The 24403-nt window shown below is 36.7% G+C and overlaps 4 protein-coding genes and 1 long non-coding RNA gene across 5 annotated transcripts; 3 read left to right on the top strand and 2 right to left on the bottom strand.

The window, feature by feature from the left end:
• Positions 1-537: 537 nt before the first annotated feature.
• LOC126787648 (uncharacterized) lies at positions 538-2133 on the top strand. The gene is made up of 5 exons (XM_050513535.1): positions 538-765; positions 860-1036; positions 1159-1383; positions 1462-1590; positions 1684-2133. The coding sequence occupies exons 1-5, from the start codon at positions 553-555 to the stop codon at positions 1915-1917; spliced, it is 978 nt and encodes a 325-aa protein (XP_050369492.1). The 5' UTR covers positions 538-552; the 3' UTR covers positions 1918-2133.
• Positions 2134-4306: 2173 nt separating this feature from the next.
• On the top strand, positions 4307-6973 carry LOC126786504 (protein NARROW LEAF 1-like). The gene is made up of 3 exons (XM_050512345.1): positions 4307-5289; positions 5749-5925; positions 6396-6973. Exons 1-3 carry the CDS (start codon positions 5184-5186, stop codon positions 6524-6526), a joined length of 414 nt encoding a protein of 137 aa, XP_050368302.1. The 5' UTR covers positions 4307-5183; the 3' UTR covers positions 6527-6973.
• Positions 6974-7054: 81 nt separating this feature from the next.
• On the bottom strand, positions 7055-7580 carry LOC126786505 (uncharacterized). The gene has a single exon (XM_050512346.1). It carries the CDS (start codon positions 7452-7454, stop codon positions 7182-7184), a length of 273 nt encoding a protein of 90 aa, XP_050368303.1. The 5' UTR covers positions 7455-7580; the 3' UTR covers positions 7055-7181.
• A 2541-nt stretch (positions 7581-10121) lies between these two features.
• On the top strand, positions 10122-15170 carry LOC126786503 (protein NARROW LEAF 1-like). Its single transcript, XM_050512344.1, has 6 exons — positions 10122-10321; positions 11320-11826; positions 12167-12310; positions 12922-13162; positions 13483-13983; positions 14291-15170. Exons 2-6 carry the CDS (start codon positions 11332-11334, stop codon positions 14722-14724), a joined length of 1815 nt encoding a protein of 604 aa, XP_050368301.1. The 5' UTR covers positions 10122-10321; positions 11320-11331; the 3' UTR covers positions 14725-15170.
• Positions 15171-17168: 1998 nt separating this feature from the next.
• On the bottom strand, positions 17169-19633 carry LOC126788106 (uncharacterized). Its single transcript, XR_007671334.1, has 2 exons — positions 18661-19633; positions 17169-17682 (listed from the first exon to the last, which is right to left on the bottom strand). It is a non-coding gene; the product is annotated as an uncharacterized LOC126788106 (long non-coding RNA).
• Positions 19634-24403: the final 4770 nt, after the last annotated feature.

Below are 24403 nucleotides of genomic sequence, written 5' to 3'. Positions count from 1 at the left end.
TGAAATTTTCTTTTCTGGGTTTGCGAGAAAACTAGTCGTCTGCTTTTGCTATTTTTCTTTCTCTTACTTGAAACGAAAACGGGAGGATACAATCCTTATCAGTTAAACATATGATCAGAGCTGTATTTATTGAAATGATGATTGATTATAGTATCTGGGTTTTGAGTTTTTATTGAAATGATTCATTCGGTGATCACGAATTGTTGATTACAGTGGAATTTCTAACTATTGAAAAGAATGAATAGACTGATTAGACTCGGTTCAAGATTTTTGAGCAAAAACAATCCACTGGGTAAGAAACTTAGTGCTCAATAGATTCATAGTTAATTAAGAACAAAAGAATAGCCTCAGTTTCATCTAACTGTCTTGTAGCAAGATTTCAAACTGTGAGTTTTTATACTGTTACATTTAAGGTTTAATTTCTTGTATATTTACATGAATAGATTTTTGGATATATAAATATTTTGGTCTTTATGTACACTTTAGTCACTAGATTACAGTAAGTAAAAGTATTTTCTGCGCGTATTTTTTCTTCAGCACACTTATCATAACATGGCTCGTTCTGCACTGGATGAGGTCTCACAATCTGGAGCGTTTGTGAGGAGTGCTTCTGAATTCCGTAACTTCATTTCACGAGACCCGGATTCTCAATTTCCAGCAGAAGCTGGGAGATATCATCTGTATATCTCCTATGCTTGCCCGTGGGCGTCAAGGTGCCTTGCATACTTAAATATGAAGGGACTTCAGAAAGCCATCAGCTTCACGGTAATGCATTGCTGATTAAGCTTGTAAGTTGTAATTTGTAGATTCACACTGTTAGAGTTTATTTTCTTGTCTAATTGTTTGTTGTTCTGTGTAGTCGGTCAAACCTATATGGGAAAGAACAAAAGAAGGTGATGAGCATATGGGATGGGTTTTTCCTGCTTCAGTTAAGGAGCTGGTGGGAGCAGAACCTGACCCTCTGAATGGAGCAAAAAGTGTACGAGAACTTTATGAGATTGCCAGTACAAAATACACTGGAAAGTACACAGTTCCGGTATGATCTCACATTAAGTGCTAGTAAAATTTTTTTGTTTTTTGTTTTGTTTTGTTTTGTTTTGTTATCTTTTGCTTTCTATCTATTTACCACCAAATGATCAACACTTCATTATTTGATAGGTTCTATGGGATAAAAAACTTGGAACAATTGTTAGTAACGAGAGTTCAGAGATCATTCGCATGTTTAATTCTGAATTGAACAGTATAGCAGAGAACCCGGCTTTGGACTTGTATCCCACTCACTTGCAATCCCAAATCAATCAGACTAATGAATGGATATATGACAAGATAAACAATGGTGTCTATAAATGTGGGTTTGCCAAGAAGCAGGAGCCTTATGAGGAGGTAATAAATTCGACTGCTGTAACTTGTTTCAGTTCTTGAAGTTATGTAGTTTACATTGTTTGATCTTTCTTCCCTCAGGCTGTGAGACAACTGTATGAAGCTCTGGACAGATGTGAGGAGATACTTAGCAAGCAACGATACATGTGTGGTAATACATTATCTGAAGCAGATGTTCGCTTGTTCGTAACTCTCATAAGATTTGATGAGGTACCGATATTTGTTGCTCACTCAACTGATTCTCTGCATTTAAGTCAAATGTTGCCATGTTCTAACCAATTCAAGTTGTTGCCACCCCGACAGGTTTATGCAGTCCATTTCAAGTGCAACAAGAAACTTCTGCGTGAGTACCCGAATCTGTTCAACTACACCAAGGACATCTTCCAAGTTCCTGGAATGAGCAGCACAGTCCAAATGGATCACATCAAACAGCACTACTACGGTAGCCATCCTTCCATCAATCCATTCGGCATAGTTCCTTCGGGCCCAAACATCAACTACTCTTCTCCTCATGACCGAAACAAGTTTTCTGCTTAACTGTACAACCCTTGGTACTGCAGAGTGCAGTCACCAAAGCCACATACTTGTATCTTTCCCGTGTTTCTGTTTGTAATGCTCTTATTTCGCGGCTGGTTTGTTTGCATGTTTATGTTGTTTATCTGTCAAATGATCTTTTTAAGTCGAGTACGCTATACATGAGTGACCTTTTGTACTGAATTAGCAATGAAAACAAACAGATAGTTTTTACTTGCTCCCAATCTTTGAAGAATTTTCACTCATTGAACAGTCAAACATTTCTTATCATTGTAGTGTTAGCATATGAATATTGTAGTGAAGTTTTTGACAAAGGCTAAGCTTTTATTCATCTGAGAAATGTTTATCCTAGTTCTACAACATAATGGCATGAAAAGGGCCAAGGCTAAGGGAGGTTGAGAGTAATACAGTTGATTCTCTCATGGTGAAATGCTTTCATCCATTCAATCACTTAGTGTCAATGGTCTCGTACAGTAGAGTATCATTGTCCTTGCCCTATTTTTTTTTATGGTATTTTCTAGGGTTGAGTCACTTATCAAACTGGAAATGATAATTGTAACTTGTAAGAGTTGAGGAATGAAGGACTGAAGGATGTACAATTGAAAAAGAAAATAAAAGGAATCCTGAGGTGAGTGCCTGTAATAGTTCTATCCTTTTTGAAAAAGAGATAGCTTCATTGTGAGCAGTAAGCTAATAATTGCATTGTGAAATATTTCATTGGGGGGGGGGGGGGGGGGGGGGGGGAGATGAGTCATCACTCTCTTTCTCTATCTTTCTCATAATGATATAATCTTCAAAGGGTACTGCTTTGATCCCTTCATCAAATCACAGCTCAACCATCGCTGATCACTTGATAGTTCTCTCTACTTGCTTCTTATATTCTGGCATGTATGTTTTCTGGGTTTTGCATGAAGATTTGAATTTGGGGTCACTGCTCTCTGGAGTCAACTATCAACAATTTTTCTTATGTTGTTCATTTATGTCTATCTATTTGATAACATGGGTATGTTAGTTGCTCTGATAGCATTATAAAGTCACACCCATTTGCCCTCTTCTTGCTTTCTTTTATCTTGTATGCTGTTTCTGCATGAGAAATGGGATTTAAAAAAAAAATTTATTCCTAATCATGTACGTGTTGAATTCGGGAATTATCTTGAAAGTCTTAACGAATTTGCAAACCTTTTAAAATCGGAAGAGAGATTCAATAATACTTCATTAAATTTAGGTGTTTGGGTGTGCTCCTAATTTTGTTGATGCATTCTGCAATATAATGGTGGATTAGTGGGAAGAACTTGATTTCAATACTATGTGCCGGACAGAGTTAAATGCATGAAGTTAGACAATTAAGAAATGCAGTCAAAATGGTACATATTGTGAGATGAGAGTTCAGAGGAGTTTAATAATCTCGATAATTCAGAAATCTATAATAATCTCTCTATGAGTCGCAGAGCTGTACCATCTATTTCCCTTGTTGAAATTCGGAAAACAACTTTTTTTTTTCATCTATTGATTTTTGTTCTGTATGTTGCTACAACATTTTACATTTCAACTCGGCTAAGATGATATTCTCAGAAGTGTAAATTTATATTTTTTCAGATTGAATAAGAATTTTTTTTTTTCACTCTGGGTCAACACAGTCCATGGAGTCTAATCTACACATGGAAATGAACAACTGCTGTCATCCTTATCTCCCATCTTCAAGTCCATTTCCCCTCCAGCCATTTGCATCTGGTGGTCAGCACTCAGAGAGCAATGCCGCGTACTTCTCATGGCTTACTTTTCCCCAGATTATTGAGGCAGCAGAAGATAGAGCAAACTATTTCAACAGCCTTCAGAACTGTTTTTCTTTTCCTGAAACCTTGGGGTGGGTGCCATCAGGAAAGCAGGCGACAACCTTTCTTGAGCTGATGAATATTAGGGCATTCCATAGCAAGACATTGCGTCACATTAGTCTTGGGACTGCCATTGGGTTTCGGATTCGAAATGGTATATATCTTGACAGATATTCCAGCTGCTCTTGTCTTTGTTGCCCATAAAGCTCACAGGCAATGGCATAGTCATTCACAGTGTCTACCTGCTACTCTTACGGTGTAATTTTCTGTCCACTTGTGAATTGTGATACTTTGTTTTCCTTTTATCTGCTATGTGGTTAGATCTATTATTTAGTCATAAAATAATGTCTTTTCTTTTTCCAAATCAATCTTGATGCCAGTCAAAATGATGAAAAATTATGTAACATTCTCTTGTAAAAAAATATAATAAGCAGTGCTGTATGTGAGAAGCCTAAACCTACATGTTACAAACTTATAAGCGTTCACAAATCTTTCTTTAATTCGTATTTGCTTTTGGAAAATGGTCCAGGGGCCAGGAAGTGTATGGTGTGACACTGTGATGTGGATGTTGTGGAGTTTTCCTATTATGGTTCTCCGGCTTCAACTCCCGAGGAACAGCTATACACAGAACTTGCAGATGGCTTGAGGGGAAGTGACCCATGTGTTGGACTGTTGGTTCTGGTTCCCAGGTATGAGAAATTGCTGCCATCTTGTTTTCTGTTGCAGTAATGATCTGTTTTTTGAACTGTAATTTAAATGGTTTTAAGTAATTATATTCTTGTTTTGGGTGGGTAGTGATGACAGTAAATGTCCACTACTGTATTTTGAGGCTTCTGAATAGGTGATGACCCAAAAGTTAATTACATGCTATAACTCATGAGTATAGAGGAAATTTACCCAGCAGTTTTGCTCAGTACAATTTATAAAGCTATATGTCCTACTACGGTATTCTTATGATTTTTGTTCTTTGCATCCCCTCGGTTTAAACTTCAGTTTAAAGAACACTGGTTAACTGACAAAGCCATATCAAACTATCAAGGTGAAACGGAAAGTATCCTATTATTGGAACCTATCAATTTATTGACCAAAAAAACATACCTCTCAATTTATGTTGAGTTTTACATGTTTGACTCTTAGTGCTAGGGTCAGCTCAAGTTTAATGAGTTTAAGGATAGTGGTAAGCTAAGAGATCTTGTGGCTCCCTGAACCTCAAATTTATTGATTGAACCTATCTACTGTACACCATGGGTTGTGTCCTAATTCCTTAAGTCATCGAATTGCCAAGTCCTTTTTACTTGTTTAGGTTGCAAGCCAAGAGATATATGGAACTGTGGGTGCTATTGTCAGAAGTCGAACAGGTAATAGACAAGTTGGTTTCCTCACAAATAGGCATGTAGCAGTTGATATGGAGTATCCAACCCAGAAAATGTTCATCCCATGCCACCAAGCCTTGGACCAGGGGTGTATCTTGGTACTGTAGAGAGGACAACATCTTTTCTCACAGATGACCTCTGGTATGGAATATTTGCTGGAACAGTTCCAGGTAATAATTTTCGAAGCTATGGTTCTCAATAAATCATATGTGCATCCATGGTGGCAATAGTCAGCAGTTATTTATTGAGCTTCATAGTGTTTCTTGAATATGGGGGGAAAGCTTGATACTTGGCCTAGTCCAACAGTGTTGTATAATCAAGATTAAAACTTAAGTTTTACTTATGCATGATTTATGTACCATATTTGTTGGAAAAATTAGTTGTTATGACCTAAATCAAGATATAAAATGTTGGGTTTGATACAAATGACCCATGAAAGAACATCTAAATCTTGAGAATCATAACCTAGTAGTCATTAGTCCTTTTTTTTCCTTTTTTTAAAGAAGAAATAGTTCTCGCATGTTATTACCTGAGTTACTGTAGAATGTAGATTGAACTAAAAGTGGCACCTGAAAGAACATAGTTTTCGGACCCCTAGCACATTCTCATTACAATTTGGTGCCCTGCAGAAACATTTGTGCGCGTCGCTGGTGCCTTCATTCCTTTTGCTGAAGATTTCAATATGGAGAATGTAATTACAACTGTGCGACGTGTAGGTGAGATTGGTGATGTTAACAGTATAGATTTACAGTCCCCAATCAGCAGTCTCATTGGTAGGCAGGTGATAAAAGTTGGGAGAAGTTCAGGTTTGTGCTTCTGAACCATCCAGTTGTTTCGAATTCTCCCCGTCTGATTGCTCTTGTTCTTTCATGTCCTTATGTCCTATCACTCTTTCAATATTGCTTCCGCTGCGTTCTATGGTGCATCTATCTTCATTTGATTATTGGTTAGCATCTATATTATGAGTTGGCTCATGGGATCATTTCTTTCTCTCTTCAAACTTGTTTTTATGTCTTAATTTCAAAAATGTTCTTGTACTCATTTTATAATGATATCATGTAGATGATGATTGATGATTTCTAGGTTGTACTACAGCAATGAAAAATGCCACTTTATTAACTGTTATTTAATATATATTTTTTTGGGCGGGGAAGTTAGTAACTGTGAGTTGTGTTCTTCCTTTAAAAGAAGAATGAATGATATATAGATAAATGATTATGTGTCAACATATGCTTTCTTTGCTGCATTTCCTGACTTGTGTTTATTGTTAACATAGCTGCAGTCCGAGACCAATGGAATGCTTCAGCAGCTGAATTTGGTTCCACAGATGCCAAGCATCATCTGCTGGTTGTGCTCCATATAAACATAAGCTACAAGATAACTGTGGACCTCTGTTTTCACTGTTAAAATGGCTGAAACATAGATGTGGAGGAGTGTTAAGCAAGCGTTTTGAGATGTTGGAAAGATGGTTATGATAAGTTGGAAGCCGAATGTGTATACACATAAGGTGTTGATTGATGGGCGCTGCAAGGAAGGTTGGGCTGAGGGGGCGTTTAGGCTGTTTTTGAAGCTTGTTCCGGGTGATAGTAATATGCCAAATGTGTGCATGTATACTGCGATGATCGGTGGATATTTCAAGGAGGAAAGATGAGCCGTGCGGAGATGTTGTTCAGCAGAGTGAAGGAACATGAGTTCCTAACATGAATACTCTTGATTATGGGCATTGCAAAGCTGGGAATTTTGCATCTTATGATTCTTATCAGAGAAACAAAGCTTCAAGTGGTTTGATAATCTTTGTTGCTGTATATATACTACTGTAACTCAAAACTGTTATATAAACAAGCTACTTAATTAGCTTGCTGCATTGTTTCTTTCTACTTCGTCGCTGGTTTGTTCATGTATATGATGTTCAATTTTCTCATTCGATCGTGCTAAAAAGAGTTACATCAGAGTGATCTTTGTGCTCGATTTGTAATGAAATCGAACAAATATTTCTCACATTGATACATCTTACTTCACAATAAAATTACCAAAAAAATAAAATAAAAAACAGATTGAAAAGTTAGTGTTGATGAGAGGAGAGGCAGACAGAGAGGGAGAGCTGAGCCTGCTGGCACTGTCTCCGCTTCAGACCCGTGCCGCCGCTACCGCAGAGGCTCCGAACTGCTTCGACCTCGTCAGGGCACACCACCGACACCAAGCACTCGGCAAGTCCGCGGTTCAGGTGGCGGCAACCCGATTCCCGCGCCCGACCCGCCGGGATCCGACGGTGACACTCCGCCAGCGCCCGCTGCAGCCGATCGCACTCCGCAAATCCCGTCGTCGCTTCCGACATCGTTTCGTTCCTCTGCCGTCACGTCCTCTTCTCTTTCTGATCAAGGTGGTTACCGGAGCTTCGACTCGGGTTTCGAAGACGATTGTGCCACGTCATCGCTTTGAAAATGTGAAGCTGGTGTATGTATACGAGTACGTAATGGGCCAGGGAATTTGGGCCTCAGTCGGCCTAGCTGCTCTTAAATCAATTCGGAGTCACTTAAGGGTGGGCACGGGACGGGGCCAATCCCACGTCTCATCCCACTCTTTTGAATCTGGATGAGATTGAGACAGGACGAGGGTTTAAGAATGCATCACACTCGGGATTAATCCCGGTTGGAACGGTACGAGATCGGGACGGGACAAATACCATATTCCTATAAAGTTAAATAAAAACCTATATTTTTACTTTTTCATTAACAAAGTAACATTCAATAATGAAATTTTAACAAAAAAATACATATTATGTTCAAAAAATTATAATTTATTATTACTATTTGAGTTGATATAATTTTGGAGTTATTAAGAACATAAATTAGTTTCATTTTGATACAAATATATAAGAATTTTTAAGTTTTCATTAAAAATGGGACGAGACGAGACGAAGCGGGATATAAATTATTCGTCTCACGTCTCGTCCCATCGGAACGGGATCGGAATTTCCGTTTTTTATGCCCACCCTTCAGTCACTTGTTATGCTAATGGAAACTTTTCTCAGAAGAATTGATCCAAAATTCAGTACTCGGGTCTTTTTGGAGAAATTCGATACAGGGGCACCCACAAAATAGGTTTCCTGATTCTTTCACGTCAGATTATACCTATTCTTTAGTCAAACTAAACTAGCTTTCTCGCAATTTAGTGTTGAATTATGAATGGGAGTAGTGCAAAGGGCTCTTATCTTATAGACAAGTGGTCAGAAATGATTGGTTATCCTTAAGTTACTATGAGATGATGAATAGTGGCAATAAAGGGCCCAACTGCCCAAGGCTAAGGGAAGATTAGAGTGATACAGTTGGGTAGAGCACCTTCTATTATGTCTTGTAGGGAATATGCTTCAATCCACTCAATCACTCAAGGTCTCCATGTCTCATAGAGCAAAATATACAGCTGCACCATTCTCTCTGAAATGGTATATAGGCCACAAGTCCCTCTGTATTTTTCGTTGTCCCTTGTGTTTTTGATGATAATCAAGACTGGCCTTTTTTCTATGGCTGAATCACTATTTGAAGCAGGACTGGGGACCTTCTATGAATTTTAAGCCAGAAGACAAAAAAAATTGAGGGAAGATAATTGTAAGGGGTGAGGATTGAAGGACACTTGTGTACCATTAAAGGTCCCAAAAATATTAAAGGGGGAAATAAAAGGGGACACTGAGTAAGTGCTCCTACAAAATCACAATTCCTTTTTGAAAAAGATACAAGGGATCACTGTGCTATGGGGCCTCTGGGGCAGATCCAATAATTGCATTGTGGAAATTTTCATTGGGGGGAATAACTCCTCTCTCTTCTTTCTCTCTCATAAGTCATAATGCTTGAGATCAGCAAATTTTATCATTGTCATGTAGTACTACAAATATATACGTGACAAAGAGCTTACCTATCCATTGCTACAATCTTCCAACTGGAAAGGGGCCCTAAATAATAATAGTCTAAAGTGACTGCTAGATGGAGGGTGATCTTCATCTATATTGGAATACAGAACTAGTATACAGTAGATTGTATCACCAAGATAGTATTGACATCTTAGTAGTAATCATAATTTCTACTAGACTAAATTATTATAAGTTCACTGCTTGTTATCATTATATGGTAATTGAAAGATGGAGAAGATAATGTGGGTGATAAAAGTTGAAGATAATGCAAAGGATATCTGATTGGATGTAGAGAGAGAGTATTTGATTCTGGAAAGACAATTCTCTTTAGTAAGGTCTACTATGTAGACTTGAGATAGCTTTGTGAAGAAATATAATGGATGAAGCACATGACATGTGTGAGAGAAAGGTTTGAAACTTCAGCTAATTGAAATGAACCTAAATAAAAGCAGATAAATCATAATTAAATTAGGGTACATAAGGGTTTGTCTCCAACTTTATCCCTCCTGAACCTACTTCTAATCATTCTCATAATGTGGTATATAATTAATTATAACTTAACCACATTATATGCACAAAATGTACTAGAAAAACACCCAATGAATTAAGCAAGGAGCTAATCACTCTATCATCTGTTGGAATCATCAACAGAAGGAAGGAACTCACTAGAGAGAAAACTTCACTATAGCTAGATTGGAAATTAATTATTAAGATGAGGAGTGTGCTACTTTTGGGGAGCAAATAAGGATGGGCCCCCATTCCCTACGATCAAAATAAAATATAATTTGGATTCAAGAAAAAAAAATTTCCTCTCTGCCCATCTCTCCCTCCATTAAAATCCTCCACCAAAAAAATGTGATGAGACTTATGAGAGTGCAAAAAGGAAAGGAAAAAAGAGAAAGAATACAAAAGAAAAAAAAGGAGAAAAGGGTAGTTTACACAAATACATCCTCTATGGTTCTTTGTATTATTAATAAATCAAATACCAGATAGTGTCCAAATTCAACAGTATAGAGAAACTAGAATAAGTATAGCGCTTCTTATTCTTTAAAGTTGATTCTAAATCAACAAGAAAAGTCTTTCTAAATATAGCTCTCTCTCTCACTTTTTCTCTTTTCACACATTTAACAGTACTCAAATCTTTTTTGTGTGTATAAATTCTGTGGTGGAGTGATTGTGTGCTATAATCTTGATGTTCTTGATGATGGGTGTGTTGGAAAATCTTCCCTAGGGCATGAAAATCTTCAAAGGGCATTGCTTTGAGCCCTCCATCTCAGCTCCACCATTGCTGATCACTAGTGAGTTCTCTCTCAATATGCTCTTTACCTTGTTTCTTATATTCAATCTGGGTTTTGCATAAAGGTTTGATTTTGGGGTTTCTGTTTTTCTGGGTTCAATCCATTCCTTCACTATCAACAATCTTTCTTCTGTTGTTCATTTATATCAGACTGTTTGATAACATGTGTTTGTTAGTTTGCTCTGTTTCAATGCTATCTGTCTCGTGCTTTTGACAAAGCTAACCCCATTTGCCCTCCTTTTGCTTTAGTTTAATCTTGTATGCTATTTCTGCATGAGAACTGGGATCGTTTTGGTTTTTTCATCGTGTTTATATTGAAAGTTCTTGTCTCTTGATTTTGGGGGGGGGGGGGGGGGGGGGTCATCTCTTCAGATACCCTTCAACGAATTTACAAACCTTTTTTTGATTTTGTAAGAGCTATGTGATTATTATTGTTGATTAAATGTAGGTGTGCGGGTGTGTGTTCCTATCTTAGTTTATTCGTTCCGCAATATGGAAGTGGATATTTTTTTTTTTTAAAGATGGAAGTGGATTTGATGTGTATGACGTTTGCAAATTTATAAAAATGAGTACTTACTGGGAGATGAGAGTTCAGTAAGGTTTAATGATCTCGTTGAGAGTTCAGAGGTTGAATGATCTCTCCATTTACTCAGTTTCAGAGCTGTACCACTGTCCCCCTTGTTAGAATTCAGAATGCATTCCTTTTTTGTCTATTTTTTGTTCCTTATGCATCTGCAGTAGTGTCATTTTTATATCCTCTAAAGCTATTATAATCTTAAATCTCTTCTTTATCTCTGCCTTCCTTTTTCGATTGTCCAGAAAGGTTCAGAATTACTATGTAATTCCGAAAATAATGGCACATTTTCATATTTTGAGGTGTAAACCTCTCAAGTATAAAGACTCAAGCTAGAAAAATGTATATAGGTTATATGGTTATTTTTGGTGCTTCTTAACTATAGACATGGACATTCTCAGAAGTGTTGAATTTATATCATGTAGGAGAGCTAAATTATGGACAGATCCAGACTAGATTTAAGATTTTATCACTCTGGATCAACACAGTCCGAGGAGTCTGCTCTAGACTTGGAAAGGAACTACTGCTGTCATCCTAAACTCCCTTCTTCAAGTCCATTTTCGCTCCAGCCATTTGCATCTAGTGGTCAGCACACTGAGAGCAATGCTGCCTACTTCTCGTGGCCTACTTTGACTCGGATTAATGATGCAGCAGAAGATAGAGCAAACTATTTCAGAAACCTACAGAAGGGTGTTCTTCCTGAAACTTTGGGGCGGTTGCCATCAGGACAGCAGGCTACAACCTTGCTTGAACTGATGACCATTAGGGCATTCCATAGCAAAATATTGCGTCGATTTAGTCTTGGCACTGCCATTGGGTTTCGGATTCGAAATGGTGTCTTGACAGAAATTCCAGCTATTCTTGTCTTTGTTGCTCGTAAAGCTCACAGGCATTGGCTCAGTCATTTACAGTGTCTACCTACTGCACTTGAGGTGGAAATTTTGTTTGTTTTTGTGGGACTTTGTTACTTTCTTTACCTTTCATCCATTCTTTAGTTAGTTATGTATTATTTAAATGTCTTTCCTTTTTTCAAATCATCTTGATACTAGTCGAAATGATGAAAGCTTGTGTAATAAATCTTGTTAAAAAAAGTAAAAATAACAGTTTTGTATGTGGGTGGGGAATATGAAGACTATCACTTGTTACAAACTTATGAACATTCAGAAATATAACAGGTGTTTGTATTTAAATTGTTTGTTATGCTGTTTATTTATCTTGAACTTTGACCAGGTTCTTCTTTAATTCGGTGACTGCTTTTGAAAAATGGTCCAGGGGCCAGGAGGTGTATGGTGTGATGTGGATGTTGTGGAATTTTCTTATTTTGGATCTCCAGCTCCAACTCCCAAGGAACAGCTTTACACAGAGCTTGCAGATGGCTTGAGGGGAAGTGATCCATTTGTTGGATCTGGTTCTCAGGTATTTATCAAGAAATTGCTGCGATCTACTTGTTTTCTGTGGCAGTTGTAATCAGGTTTTGACTTGTAAGTTTAGATAGTGTTAAGTAATTACTTTTTTTTAGGCTGCTGAATAGGTGATGAGCCATAAAAATTAATTCCGTACTATAAGTCATGAGTATAGATGTTTACCTGGTGAATGATAACGTAAAAAGATATGTGTGAATCGGCTTTTATACTTATGTTTTGTTTTTTTTCAAATTTCTTTGCATTATCCCCTCTTTGAGTAAACTTAAAAATTTAGGAACACTGATAAACTGACAAATCATAACAGGGTATCAAGGTGGGATGAAAAGTATTTCGTGATTGGAACCTCTCATTTTATGTTGGCATTTACATGTTGGACTCTTCAGTGCTAGGGAGAACTCAATTTGTGGGGGAGTGCTAAGATATAAGAACAATAGTTGTCTTGAATTTCAACAGTCAAAGCTTTTAAGCATAGTGGTAAACTAAGTGATCGTATGGTCCCCTTATGTTCAAATCTATTGATGGAATCTGTCTACTGTATACTCTGGGTTGAGTCTAACTGGTTCCTAAAGTCACCTAATTGCTAAGTCATTTTTTCTTGGTTAGGTTGCAAGCCAGGAGACGTATGGAACTATGGGTGCTATTGTCAGAAGTCGAACAGGAAATAGACAAGTTGGTTTCCTCACAAATAGGCATGTGGCAGTTGATTTGGACTATCCAAACCAGAAAATGTTTCACCCTATGCCACCAAGCCTTGGACCTGGCGTGTATCTTGGTGCTGTAGAGAGGGCAACATCTTTTATCACAGATGAACAATGGTATGGAATATTTGCTGGAACAAACCCAGGTATGATTTTTGAAGCTAATTCCATAAATCATTTGTGCATCTATGGTGACAATTGTTAGCAGTTACTTTTTAAGCTGATAGTGTTACTTGGCCTACGACGGTTGTCTTGTATAAATGAGTGTTAATTTGCATGACTTTATGTACCATCTCCGTTGAAAAACTAGTGTGGGGTATGACTTAAATCAAAATTTAAAATTATGATTTTTACAATATTGGCTTTGATAGACACTGAAGAACATCTAATCTTAGGAAACACATAACTTAAAATAATTTTGTTTTCGGACCTCTATGTCTTCCCTTTACAATTTGGTGCCCTGCAGAAACATTTGTGCGAGCTGATGGTGCCTTCATTCCTTTTGCTGAAGATTTCAATATGGAGAATGTAATTACAATTGTGCGAGGTGTAGGTGAGATTGGTGATGTTAACAGTATAGATTTGCAGTCCCCAATCAGCAGTCTCATTGGTAGGCAAGTGATAAAAGTTGGGAGAAGTTCAGGTTTGACTACTGGGACCATCATGGCATATGCCCTCGAGTACAATGATGAAAAAGGGATCTGTTTCTTCACTGATTTTTTTGTTGTTGGAGAGAATCAGCAGACTTTTGATCTTGAAGGTGATAGTGGAAGCCTCATTCTATTAACTGGTCAAAATGGAGAGAAGCCGCGACCTGTTGGGATCATTTGGGGTGGGACAGCTAACCGTGGTCGCTTGAAACTTAAAATAGGTCAACCTCCTGAAAATTGGACTAGTGGAGTTGATCTTGGGCGCCTTATTGAACTTCTGGAGCTTGATCTGATAACAACCAAAGAAGGGCTTCGAGGTTTGTGCTCTTGAACCATCCAACTCTTTGTTCCCATCCAATTCTTCTTGCTCTCTAAGGCCTATCACTCTTTCAATGTTACTTCTAGTGCATCTATCTTCATTTTGGTAATCTTTAGCTTTCATATATATATATATATATATATATATATATATATATATATATATATATATATATATATCAAAATGGTTCATGGGATCTTTCTTTCTTTTTTTTTCTTTCTTTCTCTCTTCAAACTTGTTTTTTTTTTTGTCAACACATAGTTTTGTTTGGCATATTTCCTGACTTGTATTTATTGTTAACTTAGCTGCAATTCAAGAGCAAAGAAATGTTTCAGCAGGTGGGATCGGTTCCACTGTTGCAGAGTCATCCTCTGCCGGCTGTGCTCCATATAAACATAAGCTACAAGATAACTGTAGACCTCCGGGTCTAATCTTTCAGCAAGTACCATTTGAAGGTGAATCCTGTCTAGGACCAAGTCGGCCATTGATCCATGGTGACTTTCACATTGAAAATGGTGTTGAAACAGCTCCCAGTGTTGAGCTTCAGTTCATTCCAAGTTTTGCCAGCAGATCTCCAGTAATTCATAGAAATAAAGAGGAAAATCCAGTATCAAAAAACGTTTTGGCATTGCGGAGTGGCTCCGATGAAGAGATTTCTGTTTCGTTACAGTTAGGAGAGCCTGAACCAAAAAGAAGAAACTGCAACTACTCTTTCTTAAACACTAAAGGACCCAAATGAAGCAGGAACAAGTAATAGTGAACTATCTTGGTCTTGAAGTAATTGCAATACCCAGTGGGAATGCTTCATTTCCCCTCAAGGCCCAGACTACAAGTTCCGGCTTACACTTCATATCAAAGTGTGATTTCACAATGAACGGGTTCAGGTCACATTTCCTGTTGCATGAGTTGCTATATTCTTTTATGGATAGATTGGTAAAGGTAGAAATAATATATACAGGTTATATATATGTGGGGCATTTTAGGTTTTCATAGAGACGTTTAGGTGATGCGTAGCGTATCCATTGATCTTCAGATGTATCACTTTGGTTGGAGTCGTTATAGCATAAGCACTACTCTTGAATTGAGGAGTATAAGCAGCTGTTGAAATCCAATCCAGCAGAATGTACAATAGTTTTTGGTCAGAGCCTAGCCTAGTAGAAGGTCCCTATCTCTTTTTTGGAAAAATGATCATTTCATACAAATTTTCCCTATCATTGTCTATTTGAATGACAATTCAAAATGTGACCATTTCAACACAAAATATACTAACATTTGCCCAATTAGTACAAAAAATATAATTGTAAGACAATTTTACCCTCATATATCTAAACATCATAGAGAGAGAAAGTTGATGAGAGATATTACTTTATCAGAACATTGCCGGACTCCAGTCGCCAGAAAAAATTTCTAACACCGTAAGCTTCAATAACAAATTATTGACACTCGTTCCTCCAAATGACAAATTATTGATACCCAGTAACCTCTAATCACAAATTACTGACACCAGTAACCCTAATAACAAATTACTAACACGCAATAACCCCCTAAAAAGCAGTGCATAACAATGTTTAACGTTTAGAGTTACTGACACCTAGTAACCTCTAATAGCAAATTACTAACACCTAATAACCCTCCCAATAACAAAATTATTGACACCTAATAACCCCCTAAATAACAAATTACTAACACCCAGTAACCTCAATAACAAATTACTGACACCAAGTAACCCTCAATATTAAATTACTGACCCCAGTAATCTTGTTATTGTTTTTCTTTTCCCTATAACCTAAAAAATCCAATTTTTATCAAATATTTCCACTTATTTTATAAGAAACTTTTCTCCTCTTTTGTATGTTGGATTCCTTTTGTTATAGTGTTTACTATTTTAGTTTTTAGATTCATGATTTGTTTATTAGATAAATTTGTTTTTTTTATTTAAATTTTCAGTTGTGAGATAAAACAATTAAGAGATTTTATAAATGAACATAAGACGAGACATATATCATCTTCTATTATATAAAATGAAAGATCAAAATAAAGCCATGTAGAGATTAATTTAAAAGAGCTTCATTTTAATAAAAAATAGCGACACTTAATTTAAAGATACTATAGACGTATAGTAAACAAAATTGTGATTCCGGCATATAAATTAGAGTAACTTTGGCCCCACTCATCTAAGCTTCTGGTTCCGCCACTGAATGAATATGAATGATATTACCAAAGCAACGATAGTGCGAGGCCGTGAAAGTTAAGCGAGAGGATTGAAAAGAAAAGAGCAGGTTAGTAATGTAAGTAATGTAATTGTCCGGAAAAACATTGAAATGGGCATATCAAGCTGAACTGGGCTTTTTTTTTTTTGTGCTGATTTTGTGCATTAGGTCAAAACCCCCTCTTTTTTTATGATAGGAAAAAGGAACGAGTAATATGGGGTGGGGAGCCATTTGTATCTTCTCGAGTCGAATATGTGAACTCACTTTGTAGCTATATTTGTAAATGCGGCTTCAGTTCAGACTTCTTCAACCATGATTATCTTCTTCTTCTTTTTTTTTGGTTTGAGCATGCATGCTTTTGTGCCTTGGTGTTCTTGTGCATGATCTAATTGATCTCTCTTTTTCTCTTTTTGTTACATTTTCTTGGTGTAATCGAGGATGAAGGCCAAGGAAAACTTGGCCAATTTAGGCATTAGCTTCTGCATAAGGGTTCTAGCTAGGCCTAGCAATCTCACATTCTCATTAATATAAAGAATGCATATCAAGGGACAACCATCCTACTAATTGTTTTTACCTTACATCTCTCAAAGATGCCTTCGATTAAGAGAACATGTTTCTGAGCTATGAATCTTATTATTCCTATCATCAAGTGTATTTTCCTTAAAGTCCTGAAGCAACTTAGCAACCCATGAAACCTCATAGAAGCTGAAGTAACTATTATTGAATTATTGGATATCGTATATGCATGTGACATGTTTTAGTTCAAAACATGACCTTGAATTGTCCTTTGACAAGTACCTATAACCAAAAGTAGATAGATGTTGATTATATGTAAACTAATGATGTGATCATGAGAGCTTCATCTTATAAAACGAAACTCTGAATCAGAAAGTAAATGGGTCATGCCTACTTGCAAATTACTACTAAAATTAAATAACAAACGAAAGTTAAACACCTAGCTCGTAGAAAAAAATACTCCAAAAGCAAGGTTAATTAATAATTGCATGACAGCATTACACGTGCAGTTTGATCGGGGCATATCAAGACTAGCTGTAGTACGTTGTTGAGGAAAAGATCGATCAACTTGGAAGTACAACCGAAGTCTATCGAGCTAGTTATTGTTAACTAGTTGAATTACAAGTTAATTCTGATGATGAAATAACATTTAGAGAAGAAATTACCGCACTTATACGTACGTACCCTAGCTATAAACAACCGGTGAAAATTATTAGCATGCAGCAGTACGTGCAGCACCAACTTTTCTTTTTCAGAGACGAAGGCCCAGCTGGTTTATTAGTTATATGTTTTCTGGGTTTGCCAGTTACTATGCAGGCGGAAGCTGGTTTCTCAGAGGTGTTAATTATCTCAGAAACTGAGTGACCACTGGCTCTGCATATGACTACGTACATCGATTTTTCACTATCTTCTCAATAAACCAGTACGACTGTACGAGCACCAGTAAAGCTATCATATATAGGACGGGAACCCTGCAGCAAAACAAATTAGAAGAAATGGAGAAGATCTGAAAAATTGATCTTTACCTAGATGACTAGTGCATGCACAAGTCAATACAAATGATTAGTGAAAGTAGAGCAATTATCAATATAGAAGGGCCTGTATGAAATTAACTAATGCCTTAAGCTATAGCTGATCAAGCCAAACATGAGTTGGATGACATGCATCAAATGCAAACTATGCAATATTTATGAAACACGTACAAGAGAACTGGCCGGAGAGAGGGGCAAGGATTGGACAAAAGGATTGGGAACAACTAACTATCAAGTATTAACTAGTAATCAAACACACGCTGATCAATTAAACCACAATACACGGCCGGGATGTTTTGACATCATTAGGCATGCATCTACTAATCTAGGTAATGCAGATTGTACATATATACTAATGTATAAGGACAATGTCATATGGCTTTTCATATATATGCAAACCTAACTAGCTAAAATTGAATCTTGATTGCACTAAAATTAGCAGATCGAGTACTAAAATTTCTATCCTCTTTGGTGATTAAAATGGCTTGACTGATTAGATTAATTAGTCGGATATACATGCATAAGTATTCAACAACTAAAAGCTATAGCTAGCAGCTGAATTAATTTTTGTATATAGCATGATATCAAAGAATCTTGGATTCTTTTCACCGTTATTCGATTAATTTTTGTTTAATCTAAAAATTATATAAGCACATGACCAGGTAGGCAAACTGCAGCCAAAAACTGATGGACCAGACATTAGTGATCGATCTCTGCAGATTCAGAGAGTCATGAATTGTCTCAATCTAAGCTCTTTCCTTATCAGTGTACGTCTGAAAAATTTGTCTCATGTAGCTACAATCGAAATTCAGAGAGAGAGAGAGAGAGAGAGAGATTAACTTTGAATTAACTAGAGCAGATAATAAGATGTACGCATAGTTCTTCATGTGCGAAAAGAATACACAATACCAGGATTACCTGCGAAAACCAAGCCTGGCTAGTTCTCTCCTTGGGACGGGCAGAGGAAATCACCATAAGACCTTCATTTCAGTTGAGACATCAAGTTTCATACTGTTGGTGAGTGAGTGTTTGAAGCTGCAAGATGACCTGGTGTAGCTAGAGTAACCTAACTTATAATAATTATCTAGTAATTAACTGACCTAACAAATTGATCGACTTCAAACCAGTTTCGATCTCCAGAATTTCGAGAACATGATTTAATTAAACCAAGATCTATCAAAACAGAAAAGACACTCATCAAGAGTCTGGACTCTGGACCAATTGACATGAAGCTAGATCTTCTGCTAATATATTCAGCGTTCGATAAGCTCGATCGATCTGAACCTGAGACCACCGGAAATAAGCACAAAATCAACACTAACCTGATCCTATTCTTTTTTTAGAAGATAACATGATCCTATTATGTTAACTGGATGTGGCGAGAATAATAGCTATATATAAGCTATATATATCAACCTGGATCTGGTGCAATTCTTACATCTAAACCCCAAAACGGACATATATGAATATAAGCACAAATTTGAACACTCAACCGGCCTTCTCTCGATCTATATATACATATAGCTAGCTAGCTAGGTTTAGTCTCTAGTGTTACCAAGATCATGCTGGCAGCTTCAAGCTCTCAAACCAAACAAACCAGAAAGAAGAGGAAAGATGAACCAAGCCACTCCTGATAAGCAGAATAAGGTTTGGCCTTTGTTGGAAAAGACCTTAGTATAAGAAGCTAGCAAGGAACGACCAGAAGCTTCAGACACGAGGCATGCATGCTTTAGGTAAAGAGAGGACTCGTGACTCGAAATCCTGCATCCCGATCTAGACATAAATGCTAAGCTTTTATGCACCTCTAGCTCTCTGATCTCTCTCTATTCTTTCTTCTTCTTCTTTCTTCACTGTACTGTAGCAGAACATTGGAGAGTATTTAATTTTTGGGTTTTTGTTTTTGTCCTTGTTACAGCTATAAAATTGACATGACCTGTTGCTATCTTTCTAAAACTAATTGAACTTATAAATGCAAGAAACATGGACCACCATGTTCTTCTATATTCTCATCAAAGAAATATCAAGTTATCGATCATGTCCGGGTGATTATTCTAAAAGATATAAACAAAACACACACACACACACATTGGCGCTGATATTGATACAATGTCGTCGTTTTTGAACGAAAATGTTACTTAATTTGATATATATTGGTCATTTTCGTGGGTAGTACCGTAGTAGTTGCTTTAATGGAGCTTTTTACCAGCTACAAACCTATGGCCAGGTTTCATATTTACTTTCAAACTCTAATTTCATACATATTGTTAATTTAATCATAATTTCGTTCTAGTAATTTGATCATATTGTGTGTATAGTTGTTAAACAAGGTATTAGAGTCAATGAGCAAGCTTTACTATGCTAAGGTGAACTCTTAGCAGGGGCGGAACCAGAATTTAAATCTTGAGGTGGTCGACGTATAAATAAGTATAGAGGATAATGATCGTATCTCATTAAATAAAACAACTAAATAAATTAGACATTAAGGATAATCAATTACAAAATATTATTAATTTAAGAAAATTTTACGTACTTCTATATTCAAATTAGAGAAACTTTTCAGTGCTATCGTAGCACTATGTGGCAATGACTAATGGTTTACCATTTCAATCACAATTTGACATGTAAAATTATAAATATAATATTTAAGCTATTTTGTTAAAGACTATTTTGGATTTCTTTCGAAAACCCTACACCATACACTCTAATACCCTAAACTCTAAACCCTAAAACCATACACTATACACCCTAAACCTTAAATCATAGTTCAAAATCATCAATAACCTGAAGGTCATTTCAAAATAATAAAAATATGTTAAATTATAATTTTAGTGTAATAAATCCACGTGTCGAAATATAACAGGTAAAAATGATCACTAAACATCGTCACTTGGTACTACGTTAACATATAAAAATTTCTCTTCAAATTGGGTGCAATTAGCACACATTAAGTACTACTAAATGTAAATTAATCTCTTTGATTGTCCTTCAATCTCTTTGATTGTCCTTCACTTGTTGTTGTCCTTGATTGGGGGGGGGGGGGGGGGTTCGGTTGTTTAATTAGCACACATTTTCAGCATTTTTGTGAGATATATGAAGTGATTATGGAAAGATGTAAAAATGTGAGGGTCTGAAGGTAGTTCCGCCCCTGACTGTTAGTGTCCGCATGCGTTGTTAGGGTCCAACTGATTAGGCCAAAAGTAGAACTATGAGAAAAGTAGAGGCTTTGAACAAGCTTGATTTTTTTTTTATCTGCGTGTCTTGTCCTCAAATCATGCGTGGTTCTAATTACTAGGAACTGAGATCATTTAGTCATGCATACATAGCGATGTGACAAATTGATTGACCTACTATTGTGGACACAAGATGGTATATAAATTGATGGTGTTAACGGACTTATGTGGCTTAAATAAGGTCTCGAGTTCGAAATCTTGTGGATGCAGCAACATGCGCTGGGAGAGTCAACCACTTTACAGAAGCCGTCAAACACTCAGAATAAATGACTTGTAAAAAGATACGACCCTAATATGTCAAATTCTAATAAAAAGTAAGTTTAATGGTGTTAATGGGTTCATTGAATCACATAAACCTTATCCTAGCTACTAGATAACTCTTTCAATTGCAATCAAACATTATATCGGGCGGTTATTATTCATATAAAACTAACAACACAATATGTGAAATGAATTAACAATATATATCAAGCTAATATGTGAATGAATCAATAATATATATCAAACTAATAGTTTCGCCGACAAATCATTTTGATATAAGGGTAATACAACTGAACTGACAGGTAACAACCAAAAACTAGTCTAATTATATCGAGTATGCATCAATTAAGCAAGTTTCCTTGAAAGTTAGTATCGGCAGAATATTTAAGACTTTAATGGGGGTTACCATATTCTTTGTATTAGCAGCTGGCTAGCTAGTAAGTATGCATGTGCTTATCGGCCGTCCAGTCCCTACAGCAGAACAAATCCGACAAATAGTACGTAATGTTTCATTGTTTTTATGGATTTAGAGCAAGAAATTGATCAAATAGCTACAGGTTGTTGGATTCAGTTGAGGGTGCCCTCCATTTGTCTATAGCTTTGGGTGGTTCTGGTGTACGTATCTGGTTGACAATTACAATGACATGCAGACAAGACCTAATGGGATGGATCGAAAGGACCACTGGCTTTTAAAATAGGGTTTATCATGCATAGGGTCACATGGTATTAATTTGTTCATAATACGGCTCTACCTCTCCAACAGTTGGTTCATCTTCATTTTATTAAGCTAAGGTATATGATCATCAGGCCCCCTTAAAAAATCATTAAGGTAGGTGCAGTAGTGCCATAGTGGTGGTTGTGAATAATCCAAATTTGCCAGATTTAGGGCTTGATTGTGAAAATCAGTTGCCAATTGCCATTTGCAGCTCCCTCTCCTAATCTATGTTTCGTTTCGGTCCCACTTGTATTTATGTGTCGATCCTATATATTGATCATATCTTGTTTCCTCTCTAGTTCTTAAGCATCTGCACCGGCGAAGAAGAGGAGGCAAGCTGCTCGAGCAGGAGGTAGGACCGCAACGGTTTGCTTGAGCAAACCCAGATCTGAGCTCTCACCAGAGCTGTTGGTGCTTGCCCAGTCAACCGAAAGGCTTTGCTCGATCGATTGCTCGAGCATAATTTTCTCCGACCTTTGCTCGTCCACCTGGCGGAGCCCACGGCACATGGGTGACATCAGGCACGTTGAAATTTTTTTTTATGTTAGGCACGGGGTTTTAAAAAAAATCACGGAATGGCTGACACATGGCTTACCGGATGACCATCAAACTCCAATTGTTAAATAGATCTGGGTCTTCCATTTGAATCAGAAAATTTGATCCAATAGTCAGAATTCATAATCAACAGCTACTATTTTATCAGAACGGAAATAAATCCCAAAAAATAGTTTAACAATCCAAAAAAATTCCCACCTCTCCAAAACATTTGCCTATAAATAATACTTCAGTTGTTGATCAACTCACATCAATTTGTGCATAACAAATTTCACATCTTCCTCCTTCTCCTCCCTCATTTTTTTCCAAAACAATGGGCTCCCATTGGCTTCCTTCCGAAGATTTATAAATGTGTATCTCTTTTGTCCGTCATTGTGTTGATGAATACGACGGTAACAAATAAAATAAAGACAAATTGTGGGAGACAATTTTTGCCGATTATATGCAAAATTGGGTGCTAGCACCGGGTGAGAAACCCCTGAATGAACCGAGGACCCGAATCGCGCTCGCTTCTCACTACAACAAGTTCAAGCTACTCTTGTAAAAATGGGGCGAATGTTTGGTGGCAGCGCGGCAACGTGTAGCTAGCGGCACTTCATTAATCGATGAAGTAAGTTTACATTATTTTATCATATATTATAATTTTTATTCAATTATATATACAATTAAATTATGTAATTTATATATCTAAATTTTTTAAATATGTAGCATTGTTTACATTATTTATTTTTATATATCTAATTTGGTTACATTATTTGTTTTATCCAATTTGTTTAAGTTATGTAATTAAATATGTACCTAATATAAGTTTTTCATTAGGAACGACAAGCTCAATCATGTTACTATAATGCCAAGAAGAAAAAGTTTACACACTTTGAATGTTGGGAAGTGGTTAAGGATCATCCATCTTTTGTTGCAATGTTACCTACTACTCCATCTCCATATGCAAGTAGTTACGATGCTACTCATTCCGCAACCGAATTATTTCCAACCATCGATTTGGATGACGACCAAATGAATGAGACACCTCAAAGTAACACGGCAGCTTCCTTGAGTCCACCTAAACTAATGGGAACTCAGGCGGCAAAGGAAGCAAGGCGCCAAAAGAAACAGGGTAAAAACTCCTATTGAGCAACGAGTTGAGGTTTTGCATACAATTGCAAGTGACCGAGCATCATGGAATGCCAAGAGGCTAGCATATAATGAAAGTAAGCTTAATTATTACGCAGAGTACATAGACATTCAAAAGCGGAAGGAAGCAAGGGCAGAAGAAGTGTTACGATTGAAAAAACAAGAGAATGACACAAGAATCATGACAATGAATTTGGAGACTATGACCCCAATCTCGAAAAGGTATTTCACCAAGAGGAAACTAGAAATCCTTAATGAAAGAGGAGCTAGTCAAGATCAACCTACTGATGAAACATATTCGGATTGTTATCTCTCAAATCGCGTGCTATTTCTATGATAATCATAGTATTGAACTAAATTTAAATTACATATAATTTAAATTTTAAAGAAATAAAAATGCAATTTATTTATTAAGATGAAAATTGAAATACACTAAAAATTAACACACATACTTAAACTACACACAAACTTAATAATTAAATACAAACGGAATGAAAATACATAATAAAACAAGTTAACCCTTCAAATGTGTTTCACCAAATCTGTCTAGAACTCTCTATGGATGTAAACGGATTCGAGATCGGCAACACGGTCATAAAACCGTTGTATATTGGCTCCATCTCTACTGATTGGCTCAAAATGAATTCGATTCTCTTGTACATTCACTGGCCCATCATAAACCCGGAAAGCCCTCGATGGGTTTTGCAAGTCTTCTTCTTCTTTATCCTATTCTTCATCATCCTCCACGTACTCTTCCTCAACAATTATG

Source organism: Argentina anserina, chromosome 3, assembly GCF_933775445.1.
Source record: "Argentina anserina chromosome 3, drPotAnse1.1, whole genome shotgun sequence".
NCBI classification, from domain to species: domain Eukaryota; kingdom Viridiplantae; phylum Streptophyta; class Magnoliopsida; order Rosales; family Rosaceae; genus Argentina; species Argentina anserina.
The sequence above is the reverse complement of the archived record's forward strand: the minus strand, read 5'-3'. Positions and strand labels throughout refer to the sequence as shown.

Bases quoted from the DNA above. Each gene is read 5' to 3' on its own strand.
- LOC126786505 (XM_050512346.1), bottom strand. From the start codon at position 7,454: ATGTCGGAAGCGACGACGGGATTTGCGGAGTGCGATCGGCTGCAGCGG.
- LOC126786504 (XM_050512345.1), top strand. From the start codon at position 5,184: ATGCCACCAAGCCTTGGACCAGGGGTGTATCTTGGTACTGTAGAGAGG. The intron at 5,290-5,748 runs GTAATAATTTTC...GGTGCCCTGCAG, and splicing joins ATTTGCTGGAACAGTTCCAG to AAACATTTGTGCGCGTCGCT. The intron at 5,926-6,395 runs GTTTGTGCTTCT...TTGTTAACATAG, and splicing joins AAAAGTTGGGAGAAGTTCAG to CTGCAGTCCGAGACCAATGG.
- LOC126786503 (XM_050512344.1), top strand. From the start codon at position 11,332: ATGGACAGATCCAGACTAGATTTAAGATTTTATCACTCTGGATCAACA. The intron at 11,827-12,166 runs GTGGAAATTTTG...AAAATGGTCCAG, and splicing joins GTCTACCTACTGCACTTGAG to GGGCCAGGAGGTGTATGGTG. The intron at 13,984-14,290 runs GTTTGTGCTCTT...TTGTTAACTTAG, and splicing joins AACCAAAGAAGGGCTTCGAG to CTGCAATTCAAGAGCAAAGA.
- LOC126787648 (XM_050513535.1), top strand. From the start codon at position 553: ATGGCTCGTTCTGCACTGGATGAGGTCTCACAATCTGGAGCGTTTGTG. The intron at 1,037-1,158 runs GTATGATCTCAC...ATTATTTGATAG, and splicing joins CTGGAAAGTACACAGTTCCG to GTTCTATGGGATAAAAAACT. The intron at 1,591-1,683 runs GTACCGATATTT...CCACCCCGACAG, and splicing joins CTCTCATAAGATTTGATGAG to GTTTATGCAGTCCATTTCAA.